The sequence below is a fragment of the Dermatophagoides pteronyssinus genome, unplaced genomic scaffold, assembly GCF_027571235.1.
Source record: "Dermatophagoides pteronyssinus isolate colony J.1.1.1.1 unplaced genomic scaffold, Derpt_VIB-CSIC_2022.12 sq0005, whole genome shotgun sequence".
NCBI lineage: Eukaryota > Metazoa > Arthropoda > Arachnida > Sarcoptiformes > Pyroglyphidae > Dermatophagoides > Dermatophagoides pteronyssinus.
In genome coordinates, this window is record NW_027461529.1 from 885,506 (window position 1) to 900,966 (window position 15,461).

At 29.0% G+C, this 15,461-nt stretch overlaps 3 protein-coding genes across 4 annotated transcripts; 1 reads left to right on the forward strand and 2 right to left on the reverse strand.

The window, feature by feature from the left end:
• The first annotated feature begins 724 nt into the window (after window positions 1-724).
• LOC113789719 (uncharacterized) lies at window positions 725-4,316 on the forward strand. The gene is made up of 4 exons (XM_075820019.1): window positions 725-1,142; window positions 2,087-2,642; window positions 2,844-3,434; window positions 3,523-4,316. Exons 2-4 carry the CDS (start codon window positions 2,120-2,122, stop codon window positions 4,059-4,061), a joined length of 1,653 nt encoding a protein of 550 aa, XP_075676134.1. The 5' UTR covers window positions 725-1,142; window positions 2,087-2,119; the 3' UTR covers window positions 4,062-4,316.
• Window positions 4,180-7,189, reverse strand: LOC113789938 (sodium-coupled monocarboxylate transporter 1-like). The gene is made up of 6 exons (XM_027339540.2): window positions 6,362-7,189; window positions 6,233-6,301; window positions 6,037-6,156; window positions 5,824-5,978; window positions 5,613-5,753; window positions 4,180-5,548 (listed from the first exon to the last, which is right to left on the reverse strand). The coding sequence occupies exons 1-6, from the start codon at window positions 6,698-6,700 to the stop codon at window positions 4,495-4,497; spliced, it is 1,878 nt and encodes a 625-aa protein (XP_027195341.2). The 5' UTR covers window positions 6,701-7,189; the 3' UTR covers window positions 4,180-4,494.
• Window positions 7,190-8,540: 1,351 nt separating this feature from the next.
• Window positions 8,541-14,781, reverse strand: LOC113789937 (protein diaphanous homolog 2-like). Of its 2 annotated transcripts, XM_027339539.2 has the most exons (10): window positions 14,761-14,781; window positions 13,889-14,044; window positions 12,616-13,248; window positions 12,474-12,557; window positions 12,019-12,405; window positions 11,203-11,957; window positions 10,015-11,134; window positions 9,580-9,949; window positions 8,995-9,516; window positions 8,541-8,929 (listed from the first exon to the last, which is right to left on the reverse strand). In XM_027339539.2, exons 1-10 carry the CDS (start codon window positions 14,764-14,766, stop codon window positions 8,796-8,798), a joined length of 4,167 nt encoding a protein of 1,388 aa, XP_027195340.1. In that variant the 5' UTR covers window positions 14,767-14,781; the 3' UTR covers window positions 8,541-8,795. The 2 variants fall into 2 exon arrangements, with proteins under 2 accessions (XP_027195340.1, XP_027195338.1); XM_027339537.2 differs by lacking the exon at window positions 14,761-14,781 and having other exon boundaries at window positions 13,889-14,166.
• Between the last annotated feature and the right edge of the window lie 680 nt (window positions 14,782-15,461).

Genomic DNA, 15,461 nt, shown 5'->3' on the forward strand with positions numbered 1-15,461 from the left:
TATTTTTATTTTAAAAATTGAAAATAAAATCATTGTAACCATTTTTTTTTTAATTTTTAAAATTAATTTAAATTTTAAATAGATCATCAAGTCAAATGATCATATTTTTTTTGAAAAAATTCAGGAAGTTTTGTTGTTGTTCATCTACCACACACAACCATTGATGGCTTATTGAGACTTGGCTTTATCTGATTTGGGTTTTTTGCTGCTTTATTCGCAATGTGTTTTCTAATTGGGAAAAATAATTAGCGTAAATATTGAACAAAAAAAAAATCATTAATGATGATGATGATTTTTTTTTTGCCATTTCTCTTAATCACATTGATATTTGATTATAATTTAATAACCATAATTATTTTGTATAGGTTTTATATGCACACACACACTGTATAAACACCAGTTTGGTCAGTTTTTTTCTTTCTCCTATATTTTACCAGTAGTATCTTGATCTTGATCTTGATTTTGGTCTCTTATTTATTTTTATTCTTATCGTTTCTATTTGATTTGATTTTTTTTTCTTCATTCAAGCAAACTTGTTCAGTTAACTCGAACGAAGAAGAAAAAGAAATTGAAGATCAGGATGATGATTGAAAAAAACCGCAATCATATCAAACACGTTTCGTTAAAAATGAAATAACAAGCGGATAAAAAAAAACAAAATTCGTTCAAATTTTCATTTATCATGGGATTTTCTAAATATTTTTTTTATTATTATTGGGAAAGTCATCATTGAAGTCATTAACCAATGGCCAGTGGCCTTTTATTGTTATTATTATTGAATGGTTCAGGTCTATGACATTTCACATAAAAAAAATTACACAAGTTTAGTAGTAGTGTTAGAAATATACAAAATGAGATGTAAATCCAGAACAACAAAATACCCCCAAATACATACGCACACACACAAACATAGATTTTAGTTTTCTATGTTAGCAACAAAATAATGTTACCAAATATTGAATAATTTGGCCTTTTGGTTGTTCATCGAACAAGATCATCCTCATCATCATCATAATAAATACGGCCATCATGATGAGATAAATTATTAGATTTTTGTTGATAATTGTTTTGTGAAAAAAAATGTGTTTTGTTTTTATTACTCAAAGAATGAAAAAATTAATTTAAACACAAATTCGAATAAGGTAGGTTTCATTATAATTTTATTCTTGATCTAATTTTTTTCCCCTCTTTTTCTTCTTCTTATCTCATCAAACAAATAAACCTAAACCTTTGTTAGTTTTAAATTGTTTTTAAAAATGTAAACAAATAAATATGGAAAAATACTTTAAATGAATGAATGAAAGATAAGACAGGGAAAAAATGGCCAATTATTTTTATGATTAGTTTGTTGATTTTTTCTAGTTAAATATGACAGTTAAAAATCAAAAAAAAACTAGACATTTCATTTTTAAAAGATGAGTGAAAAAAAAATATAAATAAAGAAGAAGAAGAAGCAAAAATAAATAAATTTAGATATCTATATTCGGGGTCTGAATATATATTTGAAACAAATAAGAAAAAAATGTGAAAAGAACGAGAGAGAGAGAAATGAAAAACCGTTATCTATCCGTTATCTGGAGCCATATATCAACCTCTCTCTCTCCATGTGTGTGTGTGTGTGAAGGTATTCAATGTCCTGTATGTATTTGAGTGAATGTCTCTCATCATCATCTTGAAGACAAACATTCTTCTTAGATGAAAAAAAAATATATTCGGCTCTTCAGCCAGAATGATTATTTGTTGAATGACATAAAAATAAAAATTGAAACGAATAGATGAAGGGGACTAAATGATGATAATGATAATGATAATGGTAATGATGGTGGTCAAAAAAAATATAGTGTGATAGCTAAAATTTCTATTTTAGTTTTTTTTCATATTCAACTTCTTCAAATCTGTCTGGTTCAATTTGTTTGACGTTTTCGTTGGTGTGTTTGGTCGGTCGGTGCATGTGTATGTGTGCAATTACCGTGAAATTGTCGTTTGTTGTTAATTTGAATTTGTTTTATTTTATTTTATATTTTTTTTTGATTTTTTTAAATTAATGAAAATTTTTCATTCTATTAATCTGTTTTTGTGTGCAAAGTTAAACTCATTCATTGATTAAGAATTGAAAAAAATGACTTTTAATGACGAATCGTTAATTTTGACAATGTTAATCAATAACTTAACATCAAAATTGATGGAAGAAGAAAAATTGAAAATTGATCATCATCGATTTCAGCAACATCAACTGCAGCAACAGCAACAACAACATCAACAACAACAAAAACAACAAGAATCAATAAGAACAGAATTCAATGATCAATATGATAAAAAATTAGATTATAGCTGTGAAATGATTCATAATAATTATTGTCATCAACAAAAATTAAATTATTCAAATGATGATAATGAACATAATCATCATCTAAATATTATTGATCATTGTAATGATCAAAAATTTATTAAACAACGAGACAATACTAGTCTTGAATCAATGATGATCATTAATAATGATAAAAAATTATCATCAATATTGACAACAATAATAATTTATAAACAACGGCAACAATATTGGAACATTAATAAAATCCTATGGAATGTAATGATCATTTTTTGTTTATGGTCAACGTTGACCAATACCATCTGCCATTGTGATAGTAAGTGAAAATGATTGCCATATAAGCAGTTCATTATTTTGTTTTGATGTTTTTAAATTTTTTCGATATTTTCGATGAAATATTTCACACTGAAAACGAACACAAACACACATGCCTATACAATAAAAAGATTTAATTTGAATTTGAATTTTACAAATTTAATTTTCAATCCTGAATCTTATTTAATGCAAATCCTAATAGAATTAATCAACAAGCAGAATTTACCATTATTGTCACCGACAACATCATCGTTGAATAATAATTTGGTTTATCATCATCATAATCAACAACAACAAAATCATCATCGACAATATCGTCAACATAATCCGTTACCGCCATCATCATCATCATCATCATCATCATCATATCCCTCGGCTCGTTCAATGGCCATGATGGTAGGATCACCGATGGCCATTGCTACAAATGGTGGTATTATCGCTCCTGGACAATTATCATCATCATCGTCATCATCTTCATCAGCACCATCATCGGCAGCCGCTGTTGCTTACCAAGCATTGCCAATAATGCATCATATGTTTCATCCACATCATTATGGACATCATAATAATAAACCATCGAATTTGCCATCATCATCATCATCATCAGGATTGACATCATCATCATCGGTTGTTATACATAGGGCAGTTGGTGGACATCATAAACATCATTATCCCTCTATCCATTCTCAACAACATCAAGAAGATTGTGAAATAAATGCTGATGCGGTACTGGAATTATTGTTTGAAAAAATGCGAATTCATTTGCCAGAAGAAAAAATTACCGTCCAGAATGGTATTCATTTTTGCTTTGATTCTAATTGAATTTGAAAAACTTTTTTTGTTTATTTGTTTTGTTATAAACATTTTAACTACAATTTTAGGTGCTATCACTATATTCGATGCACGAATCACACATTTTGCTGAATTGGCCCGTTCAAGTCCATCTTGTGCTAAAAAATTAGATTCTGATGGTGTTCATCTGTTATTACCATTTGAAGCTGAGATTCGATCAGCGCATGTAGCTGCAAAATTAAAATATAATTTTTATGTAACAGATATTTATGGTGATTATGCAGCCAATTTTTCACACATTCGTTTGAATGGTACATTTGAAACTAATATTGAAGATGAATGGATGCAAGTATCAGATTTTAATATTACTTCATCACAAGTAATTGATGATTCAATACAATTTGGTTATGTACCACGATGGATACTTGATTGGGTTCGTAGTTATTTTGATAATGATAATACACGTATGTATGAACAATTAGCCAAAGTAATACTACAAAAAGAAGCCGATAATTATGAAAATTATGATCTTATACGTCATATTTCGGAAAGTTCACCATTATCATCAATGAATGTTGAATCACGTGAAGAAGATGATCAAGGATTACCACCATTAAATCTTCTTTAATTATATTTATTCATTCATTTATCAATCTACATTTATAATTAATTAATCGATATTAAATTTATTTCTTCTAATTATCTTTTTTTTTCATTTTTAGAATCCAAAACCAAGCAAAACAAAATCAATTCAATCTATTGCATTTTATTATTATTAATATAAATTAATATTTAGTTTTCATAATTAATTATTTTGTTTAAACAACAACGAATTAAAATATAAATGAAACTTTAACATATAATAAATTTAAAAACCACATTTTAAACATTTTCTGGTTTGTATCTATAACAAATAAAATTTTTTTAAAAAAATATGGAATGAAAACAATGTAAAATTAATTATAAATTTGTTTTTTTTTTCATTTCTGGAAAAAAATAAAACCGTTTAATTTGATAAATTTTGTGTGTGTGTGTGTGCGTGAATAAAAATGAATAAATTTTTATGATTTAACATGATCATTAGTAAATGCAACATTAGTGATACCCATTTCAATCTTTTCGGATTGTTTTTGTGTTGAATTTTTTCGATCAATAAAGCTGCCATCGACCTTTACATTATTATTATTATTATTATTATTATTATTATTATTATTATTATTGGAATTTCCATCTAAGTTTACATTTGAAAGGAATGAAATATTACGTACGATTGGTGATAATAGTCGTTGATCAAGTTTTCGATTTTCATGATGACCACCAGTCAATAATGAAACTGTTAAACCAACTACTACACAAACAACAAAACCGACTACCGAAAAGATTAGGTAGCTTATGTGTAATACTTTACCCACACCTTCAGGTTGATATGATGTTAGAAAACGGCTATTCATCTGTAAAAAATGATCATTGGCCGATGATGGTGATAGATAATATTCACGAATTTCTGTTGAACAATTGTCAATGGTAGTACGAAGAGAAATATGTGGTCGTGGATGAAGGATGCCACCCAATGAAATTGATAAAGAAACAGCCAAACCGCAAAGAAAACCAGCCATTGCTCCTTTTGAATTGACAAAACGGCAAAGTATAGCAATGCTAAACAGGCCAAACAACGGTCCGTTCATCGAACCGAACAATGACATTGATGCTTGCATTACGGTGCCTAAACTTCCGACACCAAATGACATAATAATGGCTAATAATCCATAACCAAATGCCAGTAAACGGACGGCTCTCATAGATCGATAATCATCTTTAGCGGCCCAAGAGAATCGTTCTTTGAGTAAATCTTCCCAGGTAACAGCTGCTAATGCATTGAATCCAGATGATAATGTACTCAATGACCCACTGAATACACAAGCTACAAATAATCCAGGCAAACCAGGAAATCTAGCCAATGTATCCATTACATAATATGGCACCAATTGATCATGTCGTTTGATGATACCCAATGTGACCGGATCACAATCATGATATTTGCCATAGATAACGACACCACTCAATATAGACATGACTGATAAACACAAAAGGCCAGGCAGATTATAATATAATGTACTATTTAATTAATTTAATAAATTTTTAGATTAATTTAATTAATTTGGCTAAAAAAGAAATATACCGTTTAGCAAATTGTTTCGATCGCATCGAACAATAACGTTGAACTTGTGTCTGACTAACACAATAACATGCCCCCCAACTAATTGATGATCCCATTAAAACATTCCAAATATTATCATGATTATAGATGTTAAATTTAAAACTATATTCATTTGGAATTTTTATTCAATAATGGTTATTTAATAATTTTATCAATCAAATTATATAATTACTTTAATAATTTGAGACGTCCACCCTGATCAAGTATGTTGATTGCATTTGAAAATCCACCAATTTCGATTAATCCTTGTAGGATGACAATTGCAACGCCAAGAAACATTAGTATACATTGTAATACATCAGTCCAAATAACGGCTTTTATTCCACCCTAAATAGAAAATTATTATAATATTTTAGATGGAAAAAAAATCATTTTCTTTTCATACAATTGATGTATAGAATGTACAGATAATGCCAACAACCAAAATTGATGTTGGAATCGAAACAGGTGTGACGGAACTTAATGCAATTGCTGGTCCATATAATACGACAGCCATATACGGCATCTAGTGACAAAAATTTTTTGTTTGATTTGAAATTAAATTTTAATTCTGTGATTTCTTTTCTTTTCGTTTAACTTACAGTAGCTATGAGAAAACCTAATGAACCGGCCATTTTAAGATTTTTGGAATTAAATCTTTTCAACAGATACTAGGTATGAATGAAAATATTAAAATTTAGCTCACCAGAAATAGATAAAAAAAATTTTACCTCATTAATTGATACAATTTCTAGATCATAATATACTGGCATAAAAACTTCAGCAGCCAATATAATGACCAAAATAATTGAAAAAATTTGCATTGCAAATTGTGTACCAACTTGATAAACTTCAGCCGGAACACCTAACAATGTATTTGTTGACATAAAACTGGCAACCAATGACATTGTTACAGGAAATATTGATAATTTTCGATTACCGGTTAAATAACCGGTTGATGATTGTGAATTACGGGCTCTCCATGCAAAAAATATTCCAATAAATGATGATGCAACAAGTAGACCAACAAATACACAATAATCAATAATGGAAAAATTTTTGATAATCATTTTGGATTTGGATTGTAGAAGAATATTTTTTTTTGCAAAAGAATTCAGTTTTTGACAGAAAATATAAATATGATAATGATTGTTTTTCTGCTTGGATAAATGATTAAAAAAATGTTTGATTGATGAATGACAATTTCAAACAAAAGTTGAATCAATTCTTTTTTTTCAAAAGTTTCGGCTATCTATCAATATTTACATTAATGCTTATTAATGATGATGACAATATACATTATCATCATAATGATATTGATAACAATGTTAATAAATCAGAAAATCTGAACAAAATAAACATCATTATGACAATCGATAGGAAAGTATTATGAAAAAAAAACAAAGCCTACTGGATTCTTTTCAGTCGTTGACACAGCTGTATGGTATTTTTTCAATCAGAACAAAAAATTTCAATTATACAAATTAATCGAAAAAAAATTCAACACACAAACATATACAGTTTACGTACAATGTTTTTTTCTCAAATCGAATGTCAACGTTATGAAGATCTATTTGTAGACATTCGAACCAAAAAGCCAGGATATAATTTTCTTTTACCCAAAAAAGAAAATTATATTATCATTTTTCTTCTGTTCTCTTTTTTTTCTATTATAATTATCATATCAATTTTCAAATGAAAAAATTGGATGAAAAATATGAAAGGGCAAATAATTGTAAAAAAATATTTTGAACAAAAAATTAAGATTTCAATCATCAAATCGATGTTTTCGTATACACACACACGCACATAAACTTGAGTTTCCGATTAATCCAGAATTAGGAATTGAGGCTATTTGATAATGATAAATGATAATTAAATGTACAATATTTATACATTTGATGAAAAGAGAAGAATTATTTCATTCATTCATGTGACCTAAATGTTTATTTATGCAGTTTGGATGTAGATATTTTTTTTTCTCTATTTCCATGATAGGGTTTAAAATTTTGTAATATATTTTTTCTTTTTCTTTTTTGATTATTTAAATCTCCTATTCATTTGAATTTTAGTTTTTTTTACAAAATTAATATGTGTATAATTTTGTAATACACGTACATATTTGATGAGTTCTATTTCTATCAATTTTACATCGTGCCACAAATTATTAATCAATCGATCAATCAATCAATCAAAACGTGATATTATGATGATCTGTCAATTTGAGAATTAGATTTCAATTTTTCTTTTTCGCAGAAAATGATGTAAAATTATTTCAAATGCGTCATTTTTTTTGGTTGTTAAAGTAAAAGATAGATAGAAAAAATAATAATCAATTCATTATTGATAATATTCATATTTCTAATCAACAAATACATAAAAGTGATCCGAATCACAAATAAAATCACCGTATACCGACAAACGATTTGCATTTTTATTTTTCTTGAATATCTTCAATCAAACAATTGATTGAAGATAGATGGCAAAGATAAGAAAAAAATCCAATTATTTATCGGGAAAAAACCAAAGATTCAAAATTTTCATCTCAAATTACCAAATTGCATATCGATTGATTTCAAAATCATTTTCATTTGACAAAATGTTTTTAATTTTTTTGATAGTAGATTTTTACTCATAATTATTTGATTAGCTGATGTTTATTTCAAAAAATTGTTCGGTAAATATATGGAATATAATTACCATTATAACAAATGAAAAGAATTCAATTAAATCAATTAGTCAATTGATTTTTTAATTTAATTATCATTTTCTCTTTTCTTTTATTCGGTGCGGCAGATGTTCAAAATCATAATAGAAATTTTTTTTTCTCTATTACCCCCTTCATTAATCAAACATGAAAAAAAACATTTTAATCGAAAAAAATACATTTTTTATTTCATATTTTTATATATCTTTCATGTGTAATATGTGTAATTTAAACAAAAAAAAAAAATTGGAAAAAAAACTTTATATTGGAAGACATTGTTTTGTTTTATATTTTTTGTGATGAAAAAAAAGGAATGTACCATAACAATTATTAATAGATATGATAGAAGAGGAGAAAAAAAATTCTTTCCACGTGTATTTATAATGATTTTGAACAATGTTTTTTTTTATATCAAGGAATAATTTTAGTGTAAATCGAATGTTGTTTGTTAATGGAAATCAATATTTGACATTATTACCTGAAGAAACGACAATAAATTCTGAACCACCAACACCACCACTACTATTACCAATTGAATTACGTATTTCTAATGATGTACGTGAACGTGTACGACTTAATTGTTGACGACGATCTAGAATTATAAATAATTTTTAAATTTTGATTACGAAAAAAAATCATTAACGACAAATTACTTACCTTGAGGAGTAACAGCTTTAGTTCGTTTACGTTTATGTTGAGCAAACGCTGAACCTGTATGTAATGAATTGAGTAAATGTTCCATAAGACCTTGATCCATTCCATCGGTTTTTGTTAGATCGATTTTATGTGATATTCGTTCACGGCGTTGTTTTTCCGCTTTTTCTTTTGCTTCTTTAGCGCGACGATTTTTCTCTTCAATTTCACGATGTTGTTGATTCTGTGATAATGCTTGAACATATTGATCTTTAAATTGTTTAAGGTCATTCATACATTCTTCCATTGAATATTGTTTTGGATCAAATGAAAAATATTTAGCTATTTCAAGAAAAGTGCTCTCCATTTTTTTATGCATTCCATCCAATAACTGATATTGTTCTTGAGCCACTTCTCTGAATGATGCCATCACTTCACCAAAACAATCTTCTGATGAATGTGGCTTAAATGTTTTTAGATCCAATTCTAATGCTCGTAAACTGGTACGAAAATAACCCAATGTTTTAGCGATTGTTTCCGGTGATGCTATTGAAACAAAATTCGAAATAATTAAAAAATAATAATTCTAGATAATTTGTACATTCCAACCTCGAACAGCTTTATCTATATGATGAAGATCTTCGTAGAAACGCATCGATTCAGGAAATTTTTCCTCCATCGTTTGCGCAATGAAATGTAATAATGTTGACTTATTATCGTTGGTTTTAGTTGATATCAATTTTGGCAGGAAGCTTATTTCAAAACCAATCGCACGAGCGTTATATGATCCGGCATTCATATAATTACCAATACCAAGAGTCAGTTTAATTACTTGTGCAAAACGTTTCGATGTTAACACTTCTTCACAAGCCATTGTATATGAAACAATATCTTTCTTTACTTCAGCTAATGTTTCATTGAATTTCAACTTGAATAAAAAGGATTTCAGTCTATTAGTGAGGTTTTTAACGGATCCAAGCTGTTTAAAAAAATGAGAAACAATCAAATAGACACAAAATATATAGTAGAAGATGACCAACTAACCATGCAAGCGAACTTTTCGGCTGGATGAAATTCATCTAAAGGAATATGTTGAGCTTGTTCATCCAATTTCTTGAGCTCTTCTGCCGAAGGTAGATAATGAATAATTTGATCTACAAGACTTTCAGTAAGAGTATCCTCATTCATAGATAAAACATCGGATTTGAAATCTTCAGGCGAACGCTTAGAAACGCTTAACATAATGGATATATTTTGTGCAGTTTTATCACCAAGAACACGACATTGACGATGTTTACGAGAATGAAGTGATGGAGTTTGACGACCGCTAATTCCGAGATTACCAACTGCATCACCCGAACTTGATGAATCGACTAGGCCATCCTGAGAATCACCACGATCAATATTATCGGCATCATGGCCTTTGGCACCACTATGTGTCATGGCAGAATTAGCACTAGCAAATTTATTCACTAATGAATCAATTATGTCATCACTCATGTAAACATCATCAGAATTCACTTGTACCCATATAGAATCTTCGCTGACTTTCATGGCTTGTAATTTTTTCCACATAGGCTTTTTCAAACCTTTTTTCGGAACAAATTTGGCTCTTTTTATATTAAATGGAAATTCTTGAGGTGCTGGTCCGGAAGGTGGTGGCGGCGGCGGTCCTCCCATCATACCTCCCATTCCAGGAGGTGGTGGTGGCGGAGGAGGTGGCATAAGCCCTGGACCACACATTCCAGGGGGAGGTGGTGGAGGTGGAGGCGGAGGAGGCGCATTTGTTTGTGGTGGGCCAGAAGTTGTAGGAGAAGATATCACAGATGGAGCATTCGATGACTCAATTTGGTCAAGACTAACATTTTTCGACATGGCTTCCTGAAGTTTTTGCAATTTTTCTTGCAATTCTTGATTATTCTTTTTTTCTTGTTCAACTTTCGCCTCAGCTTCTACTTTAGCTGTGAGTGCATCTTCGAGTTTTTGATTCAATTCTAAGCTCAATGCTGAACCTTCACTGTCTTTAAAACGTTTAACGATCGATTCGATAGTAAAGTTTGTATCTATCTCGAACCGTGATCGACGACTAAAATCTGGATCAACACCAGATGGATGGAACATGATTTGAATGAGACATTCTTCGATCAAATAATAATAAGCAGGCCTGAAATGAAAAATGAAAAAAAAACATTAAAATAATCATTTTGAAAAATACAAATCAAGAAGAAATACCTGACGTATTGATCATCACGTATAAATAACAATAATTGAAGTATAGACAAAAGACCCGATTCGATCGGTGTATTAACCACCGAATTTCTTAGCACTCGGTAGCAATCATCCATATTATCAAAATCGATTCGAATGTTTTCGAATCTTGAGGCCATCTCATCGAAATCTTCATTTTTATTGTTGAAAAATATTTGAAATGATTCCAGAAAATTTTGCTGAGGTGATTTATGTATTACGATTCTTGCAGCTGCACGTAAAGTTTGATTATTATTATTGACTGACGTGAAGCTTGGAATGGTACCGGTACTGGTCAAAGATACAGAGTCCTGATCAATGTCGTTAGGTCGTTCTTTTAATAGCCTTTTTTCCATTTCATTGGCAATATCACGGAATGTAACTTCACCCGAAAGATCTGTGGTTCGATAGATTTCGCAACGTAAATAAAATCTTTGTTCGAAATCTTCATGATTGAATATTAAACCATTGATCAATTGAATGGCACTAAAGGCAACATCAATATGATCATCATAATGTTTGAGAGCTTCAACAATGATAGAAAAACGTTTATTTTCTCGGTCAGATTCGATTGCTGTATCCGTGAACGCATTGATGACCCTTTCGACACCTTTTTCAACTAAAGTGACCGCAGCTAAAATTTCCATCGTACGAGCCATATTTGGTAAACATGATGGATTCAATGATTGTACCAGTATGACAAATGCTTGTTCATTGTCTAATATTTGATTGAAACCCACCTGCAATATGAAAATTTAAAAATTAATCATTTCATTATTGAAAGAATAATAAATTACTTGCCTGAATGTTCATAAAGGAATGAATACACATGATTATATTGAACATTAACTCTGGAAGTTTTTTATCACTTGACATTCTTGCTTGATATTGTGGATGGCTTATATTGCGCAAAATGTTCAGCAGATAAATATGACCTTGATTGGTCCCGAATTCTCTAACCCAAGAAACATCCTTACATGTCAATTCGACACGTAATGCTTTGATCAATTTTTCTAGTTCTTTTGATTGTATGGAATCTTGATTATCCTTGAGAAATTTAGCATATTCTTGAGGAGGTTTAGTTTGCTTTTCATCCAGCACCAATTTCTGATTGATTAATAAACGTTTCTTATCGATACTCATTGAACGCATGCTGATTTTTTGTTCCTCTTTCAGATTATATTCATTCTGTGCGCGTATATATGAAAATAAAGAAAACTTAGGAATTTTAAAAATATATTCGATGATTAACAAACCAAAATAAGTTTTTCGAATAATTTGTCAATATTTTCATCGTTTGTCGTTGTCGACGGTGATGATGGAGGTATCATCTTGGAATGCTATGAAAAAATTAGATAAAATGTTTTTAATTTATCAATTTATTTTGTTTTATAATACCTCATTCGATGACATTATTTCGGTTGTGGTTGAATCTTGTCGTTTATCTTTTTTCTTACTACTATTATTATTATTATTATTATTTCTTTGACCCGTATCGAAATTTGATGACATTTTTTGTTGCTGTTGATGATGTTTATTACGTACACTATTCTCAAGTTCATTCAAAAAACCCGTAGGTAATTTATTATTATTACTGTTATTCATATGACCATTTATTGATGATGGCTGCATCCGATATGATGATGCTGATGTCTGTTCTATAATTAAATCACTTGATGGTGATGATGTTGATGACCAAGCCTGATGATTAACATATGTTTGTTGATGTTGTTTATGTTGATCATCAACACTATTCGACCAACCATTCAAAGGTCTATGATGTTGTTGTTGTTGTTGATGAAGGTGATTATGATGGTGATGATGATGAAACAGATGATTTTGTTGATGTTGATTATTTTCTTCAACACCAAAAATTTGACACGAATCTTGTGAATTAGTATGATGATTTGAAGATAAATTAGATGATGATGATGTTGATATTAAACTTGAAGTACTTGTCAATAATTTTTTATGGCTATTTTCAATATTACTTTGTGATTGATTTGATTTATTACGATGTAATATTCGATTCTATAATAATCGGAATGAAAATTGAAAAAAAATTAATTAATTGAATTAATTGAACATTCGGGGTTCATGCACATGCGATTGAAACCAAATTTCAAAAAAAAATTTAAAAAATGAACATTCATTCATTCATTTTATCATCACCATAATAGATAATGTTTATGTATCTATGTCGCGTTATACAATTAACAAACAAACAAACAAAAATTCATTTCGATGTTATTTCCGTGCACCCAAAAATTGAGATGTGTCAACCATTTTTATTTGATGTGTTTTTTTAACATGCAAAATGTTTTTTTGTTTTGTTTTGTTGCTTTTCATTTTTAATTTGATAAGAAATTCTACAATAATGAGAAAATGTTATTATGCATACATAATTCATGCAAAATTTGAAACAATATAAAACTTTCTCTCCCCCCCCCCAAAAAAAACGAAAATCATTTTCAACAGGATAAAGGAAAGGATAGAAAAACCAAATCATTCAATTATGTTTCCGATTCGAACAACATGCAATATAATAGACATAACCAATCATCATGTTTTAAATCTATCGATTGAATATTTCAGTTCATTGAATGCAAAATATATTTGATTACAATGAAAAATACATGCATCTTTTATCAATCAATTTATCAATTCTTACGATTGCATTATTAGCCGATTCTTGAATAGATTTTGTTTTCGATGATTTGGCCAATGTTTTTGATTGTTGTTGTTGTTGTTGATTTTGATTAGGATGATGATGTGGATGATGTTGATCACCAATAGAATTTGCAGCGATCAAATTCTTGCCAATATCCTGTTGTATCTTTTTATTATTCATCATATCTTTATGATCATTTTATTATGATGTTAGAGAAAAAAAAACTCTTTTTTCGTTTCAAACATTTATGTCGATCATAATATCAAATATTAGTAAAACTGTTTGTATTTTTTATACCGGTAAGATAATATGTATTTGAAAAATGTTAATTAAAATAAAACGATTAAAAAAACATTAAATTCCTTATGAATTATATAGCGAAATCAACAAGTGTGTGCGTGTACGCATTTTGCTTGAATTATATAAGAATCATTCAAAGAATTTTGAAAATTCTTCGGAGTTTGAAACCAAAGAAAAAACTTACCCAAATTTAAATGTACATAATTTTAAGCAAAAAAAACTAATAGAAAATGTTGATAGTTGTTGTTTTATTATCCCATCAAATTCAATGAAATTTTCATTTTTGTTGTCCGAATAAATAATGAACAAAAAATAAATTATAATTACATCTAAGCTAAAATTTCATACATTGACATAGCAAAGAAAAGAAAATCATTCATCTTATTTATTTTGTCAAAAAATTATCCATAATCAGTTCATTCGCTCACATAGACACACACAAAGCATACATAATTTCTAACCGACATCATCATCATCATCATTAAGATACTGAAGATACTTTTGGACTACACACATTCAATGGTAATAGACACACACACACACACACAAAACACATCACCAAAGATACATACATTCATATATGATACCTTTTTACATGTACATAGAATGTATATGAAATTCTGTTGTTGATGATAATAAAAGCATGGTTTCTTATATATCTAAATGAGACAAATATGATGATCTAATGGTAGTGGTATTTTTTTTATACAAGAAGCCCACACAAACACAAGGATCTAATTCAGAAAAAAAATGAGCCAGGTCGATTTTTTAGATAATTTTGAAACAAACAAAAAATAAATTGTTTGGCCGAGTCACACTTGTTGTATACATACATCAAATACACATAGTTAATGTTGATGTTGATCAACATCGGAACATAGCCTATAGGCTGTTAGAGCCACTACGTTGAACGTTGTGGAGAAGAAATTTTTTTTACGAGAAAAAAAAATAAATGAAATTCCAAATCATGGTGGCGGCTTTTTTCTCCCTATTTATTTACGACTATAACCACATAAGATTCCATAAATTTGTGGCAATAGTTATTTTCGAAAGAAAATTTCGTAAATATATTTTTAGTTTTCAAATATCAAAATCTTTTTCAATTTCAATTTGTGAAAAAAAATTAAAATTTCATATTGTTAATAAGTGGATGAAAAAAAAAATTTAAACCTTGTTTTACGGAAATAACAGAAAAAAAAATGTTCACAAAATTGATGCTAAATTATGATTTCGTTTCGAATGCTGATTACTAGATGGCAATACATGCGGCAAA

Excerpts from the sequence above, each read along its gene's own strand:
- LOC113789719 (XM_075820019.1), top strand. The coding sequence starts at position 2,120 with ATGACTTTTAATGACGAATCGTTAATTTTGACAATGTTAATCAATAAC. Across the intron at positions 2,643-2,843 it reads TACCATCTGCCATTGTGATA|AATTAATCAACAAGCAGAAT; the intron begins GTAAGTGAAAAT and ends AAATCCTAATAG. Across the intron at positions 3,435-3,522 it reads AAAAATTACCGTCCAGAATG|GTGCTATCACTATATTCGAT; the intron begins GTATTCATTTTT and ends CTACAATTTTAG.
- LOC113789938 (XM_027339540.2), bottom strand. The coding sequence starts at position 6,700 with ATGATTATCAAAAATTTTTCCATTATTGATTATTGTGTATTTGTTGGT. Across the intron at positions 6,302-6,361 it reads AAATTGTATCAATTAATGAG|TATCTGTTGAAAAGATTTAA; the intron begins GTAAAATTTTTT and ends ATTCATACCTAG. Across the intron at positions 5,549-5,612 it reads TCGAAACAATTTGCTAAACG|TACATTATATTATAATCTGC; the intron begins GTATATTTCTTT and ends TTAATTAAATAG.
- LOC113789937 (XM_027339537.2), bottom strand. The coding sequence starts at position 14,071 with ATGATGAATAATAAAAAGATACAACAGGATATTGGCAAGAATTTGATC. Across the intron at positions 11,958-12,018 it reads ATTCCTTTATGAACATTCAG|GTGGGTTTCAATCAAATATT; the intron begins GCAAGTAATTTA and ends TTCATATTGCAG. Across the intron at positions 11,135-11,202 it reads CGTGATGATCAATACGTCAG|GCCTGCTTATTATTATTTGA; the intron begins GTATTTCTTCTT and ends TTTTCATTTCAG.